This window comes from Corvus cornix, chromosome 1 (genome assembly GCF_000738735.6).
Source record: "Corvus cornix cornix isolate S_Up_H32 chromosome 1, ASM73873v5, whole genome shotgun sequence".
NCBI lineage: Eukaryota > Metazoa > Chordata > Aves > Passeriformes > Corvidae > Corvus > Corvus cornix.
This window is the reverse complement of record NC_046332.1, coordinates 22,111,206-22,124,378: the sequence shown is the minus strand read 5'-3', so window position 1 is coordinate 22,124,378 and position 13,173 is coordinate 22,111,206. Positions and strand designations below refer to the sequence as shown.

General features: G+C 45.3%; 1 protein-coding gene across 4 annotated transcripts in view; it reads left to right on the top strand.

Annotated features, from left to right (window-relative positions):
• The window catches only part of CFAP91 (cilia and flagella associated protein 91), a 30,293-nt gene extending 19,458 nt beyond the window's left edge, over positions 1–10,835 (top strand). For 2 of the 4 annotated variants that reach the window (XM_039558569.1, XM_019283757.2), the window contains exons 12-18: positions 70–141; positions 1,648–1,794; positions 4,168–4,389; positions 5,661–5,809; positions 7,011–7,102; positions 10,299–10,514; positions 10,589–10,835. In XM_039558569.1, the coding sequence (XP_039414503.1) occupies positions 70–141; positions 1,648–1,794; positions 4,168–4,389; positions 5,661–5,809; positions 7,011–7,102; positions 10,299–10,513 (897 nt within the window). In that variant the 3' untranslated portion in view covers position 10,514; positions 10,589–10,835. The remainder of the gene's footprint in view (positions 1–69; positions 142–1,647; positions 1,795–4,167; positions 4,390–5,660; positions 5,810–7,010; positions 7,103–10,298; positions 10,515–10,588) is intronic. The other 2 variants (XM_039558583.1, XM_039558588.1) reach the window with 2 other exon arrangements.
• The last annotated feature ends 2,338 nt before the right edge of the window (positions 10,836–13,173 follow it).

Sequence of the window (13,173 nt, the reverse complement as noted above, 5' to 3'; positions counted from 1 at the left end):
AAACTACAGAAATCCCAGTCTCCAAAGAAATAATTAATTACTGTGTGGATATTTGTTGTGTTTTGGCAGGAGGAAGAGGAAATAGACTTGGCAGTGATCTGTCTGCAGAAGTTGCTCCGAGGCAGGGCTCTTCAGAACATGGTATTCTGTCTCTTTGTTTATGTCAGTCTTCAGAATGATGGTGGGAATGACTGATTACAAAGGGTGCTTGCAATCTTCTACATCATTAATAGGGGTAGTGAGGCTTCTGCAGCATATCCTCCCATGTGTTTTTGGAGTCCTTCAAAGCTGAAGTCTGCTCTCCAGCTCAAATTTCTTGCAGGAACCTCTAGGTTCCAACACATCTGTGAGTGACCCCCTGTTCTTGCCGTCCCCTGCACTCAGCTGTTTAATTAGATGTGTCATAGCAGAATTACTCAAATGGCAGATTTTAGACTAGATCTGGACCATGAGTACATTTTGCCATGATTATGCCAAGATCCCAGGCACAAGAAACCTCCCACATCCCAGCAGGGCAGCTTGTGTTCCATACCCTCTTTCTGGTTTCCTCTGGTGGTGAGCTGGACCCCAGATGAGGAGCAACTGAAACCTACCACCATGATGTGCAGGGCCCATCATTCTGCTTTCAGGGGTACAGAAGGGGGTGTAACTAAAAATTGATTGAGTAGCTATGCCTTGTGGGCTTTGTATTAAGCAAGTCTGTCACTTGTGGTAAGATCAGTCCAGAAGGTTTGTTTTCATGTCCACAGAGAGTGCAGTTGGTACTCTCTCTCTCTCTTGTAACTCTTTAGTGTTCTGAAGTGTTCCCGTGCAGGACCCTGAGCTTTAGCAAACAATACGATACTGTGAAAGTAGCTTGAGGTGGAATATAGACTTCCTGAGTCTTCTCCAGTTGTGTAATGATCTGTGAGAAGGATGTTTGAGGCCACTGAAAGACTGTTGACTTTCAGAGCATGAAATGTCCCACCATTGTAGAAATCTTCTTCCAGCTACTGCTGGATCAGAAATATATGACTCAGTTGGAGAATGGCCTGAGCAGGGTTGAGTGATCTTTTGTTGCTCCTGGAAGTTCTGTTGGAAGAGAGTGGGACTGAAAATAAAACAGTATCAGGGTGGGCTGGGCCACATAATCCCATAACAGGGATGGCAGCAGCTCCAGCAACCTCCCCACCAATTTATGGCTTTGGGCTGTTGCTGGGCTCCCTCAAGATGAAGGTCAGACAACAAAAGGTGTTGAAACACTGTGCAGCTTTGACATTGAGGCTGATGTAACAGGGTATGCAGAAGACTATTACCCCCTTCACTTGACATTGGTGGTGTTGGTCCACATTCCAGTTGTTGTTGTTTGAGTTCTGGATAAAGCCAAACAGAATAATAATTTAAAAAAAAAAAAAAAAGTGGCAAGGGATTATCTATACTCCACAGCAGAAGGTCTCAATTTTCATCTTCTGTGCAGAAGGGTTTAGGCAAGATTTACCTGACAGCTGTAGCATTTGCCTAAATGCAACCACAAATTTGTTACAGAGAACTAGGTCTTGGTAGCAGCTGACCTTGCAACTTGGAGAAAAAGGGTGTGCTCTGCTGGCAAAACCATGTTGCTCTGTGTTCTCCATTTAATATGCTCAGTTGTTTGCCTTTATTTTAAAGATGTTTGAAGGGAAGGAGAAGCGCCTGGATCTGATCCGGGAGCTGCGCACCACTCACGCGCTCCAGGAGGATGGACAGCTGCTCTTGAAGGCAGAGAAGCAAATGACACTGTCTTTACAGCGACAGCAGGACTCACAAATGCGCCAGGTTTGTTTGCATAGATGGCAAGGTTGATTCACAGCTCTGTCCTGACCGGGCACTCTGTGCTTGCAGTACCACAACACTCTCACATTTAATTTTTTATGTTTTCTATTATCCACAGCACAGAAGGCACCCCAATAACAATGAAGCTCTCCTAGCACAGGCCAAGCACTGAATGCCTGAGGGGCTAAAATTGCTCTCTCACTGCTCTGGAGGCTCTGGGGAATCTCAAAAACAGACTGAGGCACCCTGACCACAGCTGCTATGCAGGCTGTGTTTGCTTTGTTTGCAGACAGAGCACTTATTTATATTTACAGGGCTTTGAACAAACTGCAGTGTCAGATGACCCTCAGTTTTCCCACATTTCAATCCATTTGACTGCTACTATGACCTGGCATCACAATACATGCTTGTCACTCACATCTGTCACATGTTTTACTGAGTGTTTTTTACTGCTCTGTCATTTCCCCGTCCCTTTTCTAGCTTGGCACTCTCTCAGGCTCCTCCTCATGCATAAAACCTCACAAAGGAAGCCAAAGCCAACTTACTTTGTAAATCCTGCTGGGCTCAAGACTTCTAGGACCTTAGCAATGGTGACACATTGAGGTACCTGCCACTGTTATGCAGAGCAAAGAAATTTTTTCCTTACAGTGCCACAACCTTCCAGAGCAAAGTGAATAAAATGGCAGATGCTGGTCTGGAATGGAGCATGAAGAAATTTTGTCCAGAGTTCACTACATTTCAGAGAATACAATATCTATCACATTCCTGCAAGTTTTCTTGTAGTTTTTACTAGTCTGCTGTTTTTCCAATGACCAGCTGTGACGCAATTCTGCAGCTTCCATATTACAATAACAGCATCCACTGGTCAGTTTACCTGGTGGAGATGAAGCCAGACCACTGTTTCCTGCTGCCATTTAGCATTTCCAGATACTCCCTCATGCTAAGGAAGCCCAGGTGTGGAATGCAGGAATACAGAATTTTTCTGCTGAGGAATTAAAGAGAAAAATAAAAGCCTTAGACATTAGAAACTTGCAGTGCTCCTTTTCTTCTGGAAGCCCAGGTGAGAGTGAAGGAGAAAGCAGTTCAAATACCATAATGACTTTCACAGAGAAGGAGAGAGAGCAAATGGTAAAGATGTTGACCTCTGATCTCAGAATTTCCTTTTGGGAGAGCCACTATCCCCCTCTGGTGGTATTGGCCTCTTCTGCTCGCACTTTTGTTTTTTATTGTCTCTGAAGGTTCACAGTCCAAGGCTCAGGTTTTCAAACATTTTGAACTTCAGAACTCTCTGAAATGCATATGCAGGGTTTTCTATGTGTGTGGCTATTTCAGAAAGTCAGTGATGACTCTCAGTTCTATAGGTTTTGGTGGTCACAGGTTTTTTTCAGGCTTTTGACCATTTCAGCATAAAAGAAGTTCTTCTGCCAAAAGAGGATAGAAACTCCACGTAAAACAGTCAGAGATGAGGAGTGGAGAATTTCCGACTCATATGTAACAAAAATCTAAGACAAGAGTGTTCCTGAGTTGTTTTCCTCCATTTCACACCAGTTTTATATACAGCACCTGGAGCAATGAAGAGGAAGGAGCACTGTTATCCCTCCCTGTGGGGTGGTGCAGTTCCTGCATCACCATCTTCTGTCTGAACCACCTCTGGGCTAAGTGCTGTCACTTCTAGATATGTGCAGCACTGACAATCCCACTTTCTTTGAAACACTGCCTGGGCAAATGGAACAGCTGTATAAGAAAACTGATTTATTATTACTTGTCTGGGATATTTCAGCTCCACTTCAACTTTTATGTTTAGGTCTATTCTGCAATTGCCTGTTCATTTCAACAAAACACAGCATCCCAGCCAGTTCCAGCCATTCCCTCCTGCCAAGGCCTGTGGCTTCAGAGTCTGCGCTGGAGATAATGAACTCCCCATAGGTCTTGTCCCTTTCTGTAGTGCAATCACACCTATCCAACCCATAAAACACGATGTGCTTGGAACAAGGAGTGAGTGGCAGAGTAATGCTGAACACCTGGAATCTTGTCTCAGCTCTGTCACAGACTCTGATTTTGCATTACCCGGTATTTTGAGGTCTCATTTGCACTTCTGCAAACTTAATATAATGACTGCCAATTTGAATTTGTCAGCAGTTAGCACAGTTGTACAATTTTAGGTTCACTGCCTAAAACTACAGGTACCCATGGCTGCACTGTGCAGAAACCAGTCAGGGCATGTAACACATGAAGAATGCCAAACTCCTGGGATTGTCCCATGGCTGGTCTGAGTGGATGCTGCAGCACTGTCTCACATGCCTGTGGTAGTCCTGGGACTAAGTACAACGTTCCTGGGGTTTGTAACACAAATTCTTTGCATTTTTCTTTTAAAAGCTGTCATCCCTGGAAAGAGACTTGGCCACGGTAGAAGGAAGGACACTGGCGAACATGCTCGATTTTCTGTCCAAAGAGCTGGTGAGGCTGCAAGAAGAACGGAAGATCCATGCCTTGGTCATGCTGGCTGAGAGGCAGAGACGGATGCGGGAGGCAGAGGAGAGCGGACGTCGTCAGCTGGAAGAGAGCCGGCGGGAGGAGGAAGATGAGATTTTCAGACAGGCAAGAGAGGGAGACTGGTGGGACTATAGGCAGTTTGTAGGAGCTGCCTCCTTGTGGGAAGGTCCAGATGGATGGGAGCTACTTCAGCTCTGACTGTGGTGATGGCTAGTTTTAAAACTAGGGGCTAAGCGTAGTGAAGAGAGCATGATTCCTTCCTGAGACAGTCATGCCCATTAAACTAAGGATGATCTGAATACCCCTACAGACAGAGTTGTTAGGCCTGTCATGAATGGGTGTAGGTTTCTAAATTTCTACAACAAACACCTATGGAGAACAGATGTACCTAGATCATCTTTAGGGATAATGTTTTGGCAGCACATGGTCTGCCCAGCAGAACTATTAGGTGCTTTCCCAGGAAGGATGCCTTTAAGCAAGGGTTTGGAAAGATTTTGCCTCCCCCACCCCACCCAAGTGGACTGCAAATAACAAGAGGTACAAAATTTATTTTGAAGTAATGATAATGGATAAAATAACCTTGAAATCAAGGAAAAAAATACTGAATAACCATATTCCATAACTATAGTCCTATTCCTATTTCCTAGCTCTTGACTTCATGAAGCATATTTCTCCCCGTTGAAAGGCATGAGTGGAGCCTAATTGACTAAACCAATAATTTCCAAACTTTGTGGGAGGTGGTTAATACCAAAAGGGTCTGGCATCATGTTTTGTTTTTGTTTGGTTTTTTTTTAATTTTAGCTTCTCCTCTTATATTTTCTGTATTTCTGAGTGGTAAGCAGGTCAGGTCAAGATGCCATAAGCTTATGCCCTTCAGATTAGCAGAAGGAAAACACCCATTTCTAGAATCTCTGCTCTACAACCATTATAAGGAAACCAATAATTTTATCTTGGCTTTTGACTGGCCTGATGGAACCTTTTCCTTCGGGGTTTGCTTGAATGAAAACTGATTTATTTACTGAAGTCAATACCCAGGATTATTACTTGGCAATTGTTGCTCAGGGGACCGTGAGAACTGAGGGAGCAACTGCCATTGCATTCACAGGACTAACCTGCTGCACCAGAATTGGATCTGTGAATAGGTTTTCTTCCACCCCTCATTCTTTTCTGCACTTGTTTCTGTTCAATCAGTTCTCAGAAAGAATAACTAGAAAATAAATTTTTACAGAAAGCATCTCTGAAAACAAATCTCAGGTTGGCCTGCCTGAAGCAAAGAGTGTTGTGAAAATCTGTTGTTCATGCTTCTCTGAAAATCTTCCACTATGCTCCTGGCACAGCAATAGGCAGAGGAGCAATGTCTTGGTGTTTTGTTCTAGGTGGTGAATGTTCAGCACAGAACTATTGACACCTACTTGGAAGATATTATCCTGAGTAGCATGGAGAGGACAGCTGAAGAGCAAGCCAGGGAAGAGGTTCAGAAAAGGGCTCTAGAAATCAATGACATCGCTTACGAAATGGAAAGTCGGTAGGTTATTAAACTGCACGTGAGGGGCTGTTCACCGCAGTTTAGAACCTGACTGACCATGTGCATCTGTGGCTGTGTGCATCATCCAAGACATGGGAAGGGCAGAGCAATGCTGCTCATGGCTGCTTCATTACTGTGGCTGCTGTATGGGAACCACGCTGTTCCTACCTGCTACACACATATAAATCCATCAAAGCCTTATTTCCCTACAGCATGTGCCAGGTTCCCTTTGCAAATCACTTGTGTGATCTGTGAATCACCCTTTTTAGATTTCTCCACACCAGTGTGAGGCTGTGACTGAGCTTTAAGTGAATCTGGGAACTGCCTAAAGCAATACCCATTCATACCCATCTTTTCATTTATTTACACTACTACAGAAAATCCATTTGAAAGAGATCCTAAAAGATACAGCTATACAGCAGCCTTTCATTCTGGGGTGGCTGTTCTTTAAGGAGCTGCCAATTTCCATGGAGGTCACTCATATTGATGGCTGCCTGACAAGGCACTTTGAGTAAAGTAAGTTGTTGAGAACACCACAGTCTTGTGTTTGGCTGGGGCATCAGCAGCGAATACTTTTTAGGACCTGCCAAACCCCCAGTTCAGTTTCTATGCCCTTTTTTTGGAATGGAGCCATAAAAATCCCAATGACACAGTGACTCTCCTATGGTGCAGCAGCTGTGTATTCTGTATCTAGATGAATACAAGCAGAATGTTGGAATCCTTGGGGAGAATGAAGCGTAGATAATGCATGCAGCCCCTGGGCCAACTGGGAACCCACCAAACACTGGCATGGAAAAGAGCATGGGGGCCAGCCAAGTGCAGAGTCACAAAAGGGAAGAATTTAGCAAACTCAGCAATAGGCCAAAGACTAAATTGACAAAGACACAAATCCTCAGCAATATCTGTGTGTCTAACTCAGTTTGTCATCAGAGGGAACTGAGCTAAATACCTTTGAGGATAAGGAATGTAGGGTGATCCTCTTCCTGCTTTCCAATGCACTGTTGAACACATTGGCAGTGCAAAGGAGAATAGTCACACTGTCACCTACTTGTAAGATAAAGAGAGACCCAGCTGACAACTACTGCCATGGCAATACACTCCCTTGGAAAGAGTGAGGATATTTACAAGGGAGACCTGTTCTTGCAGAGGTGGTCTGGAGAGAAAACTGAAATACTAACACCACTGTGCATCTGTCCTGTAGTCGAACTCGCCTACAGTCAGAAGAGATTGTAGCAGAGCTGGTTTATAATTTCCTGATCCCAGAAGCTGAGAAAAGCTCTATGAGAGAAAGAGGTAAGGAGTCCAGTAACTTTATTTACTTTGTGAACTGGTTCACTCTCCATATTCTAGCTTCCTGAAAGGAATGATGTAGCCAAGAGTTCTCTCAGTTCCCTGAAACTCCTTTTTTGCTATCTGCAGGTAGAAAGTTAAGCTCTTTCACCCTTTTTCACCAGTTTCTCATGAGTTCTAGTCTTTTTAAATGGTGACCGAAATTCAGGCCTGCTGTAAGACCTGGTCTGTGCTTTTTCCAAGAAAGGCTGGATCCAATAATCCTTGAGGTCCCTTCCAGCCTGGTTTTCTATGATAAATTTGGTGTATCTGCAACAATATAACTGCATGAAAAGAAGCAGCCCATTGCACATTCAAAACCAAACTGGTTAAAGTCTTTAAGTAGCACCACTGTGAATTATTATATGGCAATTCTAAAACTGTAGAAGACTTTAACAAGCAAATTACTTCAATATATGTAATCTATGGAAGGAAGGTTATACACTTTCCTATGCTTTCCTCTCCTCCCCAGCTGGTTGAGAGCAAGAGGTAAAGATCGAGTTTTAAGGTTGGCTGTAGTGGAATCATGGTGTAAGGAGGTAATCTTGCAGTTGTAAAGGATGTTTCTGTTTAGCAAAAATGGAATGGCATCTGTCAAAATACAGAGGGGAAGACACTGGAAATCTGTGTATTGCATTAAGTAAGGTCATGAATAAATGGCTGTTCCTAACTGGGATGTTTCCACCGACCAGCACAGGTGGAAGACCGTGACTAAACCAGTCACCCACAGAAAGTGAATATGACCTAAGCAAAGCAATTGCATCACAATAGAGCTTGAGGGGGTCCTTGCCGCAGTGCACTTCTCTGCCTTGAGAACAAAGGCACTTAGTTCATTGCCTCTTTTATTGCTGTGTGAATGAAAACACAAACCCTGAGTACGCATTTTGTGGTCTCTGAATTGTGCAAACTTTCTTCTTCCTGGCTTGTGTGTTTGCCACAACAACAGTACCTGTTCTGCAGCTGGCAGTTCTGCATGAGCTTAAATCAGCTCCCTTCACTCCAGCACTGCTTCTGCCAGCCTTCCAGAGCAGGTGATGTAATGGTAGTCAGTGAAGCCTGCAGCTCAGGCACTGACACAGTGACAGGTTAGCCTGTCTCAGAAAGGAGAACAGAAAGAAGACCTGGAGATGGCTCAGGATTCTGGACATACCAAGGACATACATCAAGGGTCTAAATATGTACTGGGCTTAAATGCAACAGCAGCTAATGAACAAAGCACCTCAAAAGCACTCCCGAACAACAGAAGAAAAAAATCTTCAGAATCTGTGATAGCTACAGTGAGTTTGCCTGGAAAGCAGAGCTTTTAAAAATTAAAGTGGATGATGGTGAAATAGAGCAGTAAGCAATTAAGTAAGGGAGCTCCTTCAAATGTGATCAGGAGAAATTTGTCACAATATTCCCGTGACAGCAGAAATCAAATGTCAGGAGGAGACCTGGCATCTACTCTCTTCTGCTATTGCTGCATGGGGTGAGGGGGCTCCATTCACTTAAGGCACTTGAATTCTACCAGATGTACACTCTGATGAACACACCCTGCTGTAAACCTCCTTCACAGTGCTACTTTCAGGGAAGCAGAATCAGTAACTATTCCATGGAAATCCAAAGGAAATAGTATCAAAGAATGGCATTAGATCTCATAAATGCATTAGTGTATTGCATTTCTGTGGTGGCTTTTCACAATTATTCATTGTGAAACTGTGTTTCAGCAACCTGGCCCATGCTTGAGCATTCACCTTCCTTGAAACTATCAGGAAGTGATCTAAGAGCAGTTATCTGGTCTGTCAGAGGAGCAAATCCATTTGCAGAACAACGATTTGAGGGCCTGCAAGTTCAGTCTTTGCCTACACTTTAGCTTCTCCTTAAACACCTCTGTTTTGCAATTCCCTAGTTTGGGATTTTTTTTTCTCCTCATTTTGTTGCATTTTGATGCATAAAAGCAGGGATTATCCAATATTGGGTCACCCTGAAAGACCTCTGCACCTCAATTCTGACCCCTGCCTCAGTGGAAGTAGAAGTCACTGAGCTGGTACAAAAAACCTCACTTGGAAAAGGACAGTCACTCACCAATTTCAGTACGCTGTCCTTTAGATGGAATTCACTGTGGATGGAGAAAGGGACTACAGCAATTCCAGGGGAGTATTCCCAGTATAGTTGATGCAGTTGATGCAAACACGATTGAAGCCAAAATGCCTTGGGTAGAGAAACCTCTCCTGGGAATGAGAGCTGACTGGTGAAGGTCAGCTTTTCAAAAGCAAGTGAGATCCAGTTGCATTCGTTGCTGACAAAGTGGGCCTGGGAGATGGATAAACATAAACAGGGTGGGTTGGTAACGCTGAGTGACTGAGACAGGGGCAGCAGAACTGTGTGCCAGCATGCAGGACACCAGTGCTTCAGATTCACAGTTTGAGTGCAGCACAGCCTTTAAACAGACCAAAGTAAGTCTTGGACTTCTGCAGGGAAGTGACAGGATGAGAGCCACCACTTGTTCCTGCAACGTTTCTCACACCCTCCATAAGGCACAGATTATTTCAATCCCGTGACTGAAATAAAGAAGGAAAGGGGGAACAAAGAATAGTGAAGAGCAATAAAGAGAGCTGTGGGGTGAACACTTAGGCTTGGGTAATTATTTCCCAGGAGGTGGGTTGGAAATACATACAAATGACTTTGGATGAAAGGAGGCAATCCTGCAGTAGCTGAGGGGAGGAGATAAGGTAGGCAGGTGTCTTTGTGTGTCAGTAGTGGCTATGAGTCTTACTTTGAACTCAGTAAGGGTTTCTCAGTGCAGGTCAAATCCTGGCACAGGAGATGGCAGATTTCAGCTGGCATCTTCCAGAGGCTTGCTGCAATAACAGACACGGAAGAAGTTATTTTAAAGCTTGATAATACATCCTGGGCAGTTGTTCCCAAAGCTGGAAAGGAAGACACTTTGGCTGTGCTTCCCACTGCAGGGGCCAGTCTTCAAAATGAAATGCAAAGTTGGTTGCTGCTATTAGGTGGCAGTAGAACGCTTTCAGCCAAAGTTAGAAGGGCATGTTTTTTTTTCCTGAGATAGACTTTTCCACAGCTGCAGGATTGCTAAAAGCTATTCCTCCCTTCTCCCCTACAGAGAACACTTTGCTGTACATTTCCAAGTAAAAGCCTTACCTCTTTTTATGCACAGTGAGGCAGTCCCAAAGAAAACACCTCTACGCTGCTCATCGGATCATCCACGGGGGCACAGAGAGGATTCTGGCTGATCTGGCTGGGACAGCCAGCGCAGGTCCGAGCGGGACAGCTGCTGGACCAAGTGCAGCTGACAGCACTCACCCCGCCACAGTTGCACATGAACTTGGACAAGGATTCCACAAGGATCCCACAGAGACAGAAGATGAGTGAGGTGAGTTTCCCTTCCCCTCTGTGATTTGAGAGCATGGCGAAGGAGAGGGAAGCACATTATGTTTACTTTTTCAGGGCACCCTGAATGGAAAACCTCTCTCCCTTGGGCTGTCCCTGCTACTGCCTGCCAGCACTGTTGTCCTGGAACCATTCTGCATACATTTTGGTGTGGCAGCTCTCTCCACTCCCTCCCCAACTTGCTTTGGACTTCATTGGCTAATTTTTCTCTTCTGATTTATTTAGAGAAGCTTGAGTGAGAAAGCAGTGTTAGCATTCCTTGTTTGTTTTCCTGGCACAGACCAATAAAAATCTGCACCTGGGCTTTTGGTGGTATTTCTTTGCATCAATAATAACCTTAAATGAAAAAAATACTCCATAAGTGGGAAATTTTGAGTGGAGACCATCCACAGACAAGCGTGTCCCACTGACTTCCTTAGTGGTGTAAGGCTGAGGGGCTTCCTGCATTAGCACTGCTATTAATAAAGCACTGGAGTTGAATAAAAACAGTCAGATTTTGCATCATCTTTTCACATCACTAGTCCTTGGACAAAGAAAAGGTGTCCTGGCCTCAGCAGAGTGGTTTCTGACAACCAGGCAGAGCGTGGCACAAATCTAGGTGATAGCAGGATGACACAGGCATGGTGGGGCTGATGTATTTTCCAGAAATGTTACTCTTCGGGCTGACCTCTTCTTGCTTTTTATCACTGCAAAGAACTGTTCTGGAAAGAATCTTATTTTTGTTGGAACAGTGTTAGTCACTCTGGCTCTCCAGCTCCAGGGGCTACACAGAAAGGATGCTGGCTTTGCCGTGTGCTGGCTTTGCCGTGTGCTGGCTTTGCCGTGTGCTGGCTTTGCAGTGTTAGCAGGCACGGGGGTGAACCAGCTCCGGATGTCGGGAAGCAGCGGGTTCAGACAGGCGCAGTGCATCTGTCACAGAGCTCAAGGCTTGCTCAGCTCTCCAGCACTCACGTGTCAAAATTCCCGAGGGCTGTGGCCTTAGCACATAAAGGGACATTTACACCAAGCACCACGTTTCAGGAGGGCAGGCGCAGCCACACCACCACACCCAAAATGCTCATTCATTGGTGGCTACAGCTTACACAGCCGACAGCAGTATTGGCCCTCAGTGCTAACATAGTAACAGGCTGATGTCTCCCTGCTTCCATCATTTCTCCCTGTGGGTCGTCTGTTCCTTGTGCTGGGTCTGTAAAGCTCAGGTGTGGTCCGGCTAATCCCGACCACAGCACTGCTCCTACAAAACACAAACCAGCTGCTGGTCAAAAATGGTGCTCATTAATGCATTCCTGTCAAAATTCTGCAGCAGGTCTTCGTTTTGTGGATTGGGCTGGGGCAGGGTACAGGGAAAGGAATTTACAGGGAGGGGAGACAGAGGAGAAAGGAGCCTGAATACCCCTGTATTCCACTGGGCAGTAAATAAGAGCTGGAGAGAGGAAAAAGAGCTGCACCAAACCACTGCCTGTCTCCAGGTCACTAAACCAGGGGCACCAGGGGACTGCTGGGGTCAGGCAGCCTCTGTACATGCTACAACTTGTGGCAGGAGTCAGAGAGGGGTGACAAGTTTTGGTTAGGACTCTGTGAGGATGATCCCATTAGGGACTGGGGATTTGGGGCAATTCTCATGGTATTTGTAGCTAGACCGTGAGAGGGAAGGTAGCAAATACAAAAATATAGAACAAAACACTCTCCCCAGTGTGGGAGGAGAAGCTGTGCAGGCATCAGCTCTGTAGCCTCAGGCCACCTTGATAAATTTAGCCTGGTTAAAAGGAGGGGGGATAACATGAATCACAAGATCCAATGTAATAGGAGAGACATGGAAAACTTGATGCAGCAGAAAAGCAGTAGAAAAGGAAGACCAATCCACTGAGGCATTTGCTGTATTTCTGAAGATGGTCTGTCAAACATTCTCCACGTGGCTCATTGTACAATTTGATGTGGTTTTAAAAAGGTAAGTATTCCAACAGGTGTGGGAATGGACGGAGGTTGCAGCACTTTGGTCTTCTGTAAGGATACAGCTCTGCATGATAACAAGGGGGCAGGGGACTCCAGATGCTGTGCACAGGCATGTGCACACGTGCACTATGAATGTCTTGGCTTCTATTATGATTTAAGGGACACCGTCAGGGTAAAGCCATCTTTTCCACATGACATTGCCTAGCATGTAAACTGAAGGCCACAGCAGGATTCCTGCAGGAAACTCTGCTGTAGAAACTGCTTTCCAGTGTCATGTGGGGTTTTTTTTTTCAAGCTTTGCAGAATGTACTTTGAGAAAGAAAACGAGCACAGCGAGAGGGAATTGGGATCATAAATCAACAGCATAAGAATGCACCGTTCCCTCTCCTAGCAGGAGACAGAACAACCCTGGGGAGGAGCCCGTACCCGAAACAAACACAGCAGATGCCTCCAGGGCTGCACCAATACAGTGGAAACACGGGGAAAATGCAGCTTGTCCCGCTTTTCTTTCAGCAGCTGCCCACAGGGAGGGAGCCTGGCTGTGCTGCTCTGCCGGCTCCTGTCTCCTGGCAGGTGGGGGAGACAGGCTGAGCCAAACGGGCCTCTGGGGGCACTGTGCCCTGAGAATGGTGAAAAATTGGTCTCGGCAGTAAATGAATGAATGCAAATTGTACCAGGCCTTCCCTGCT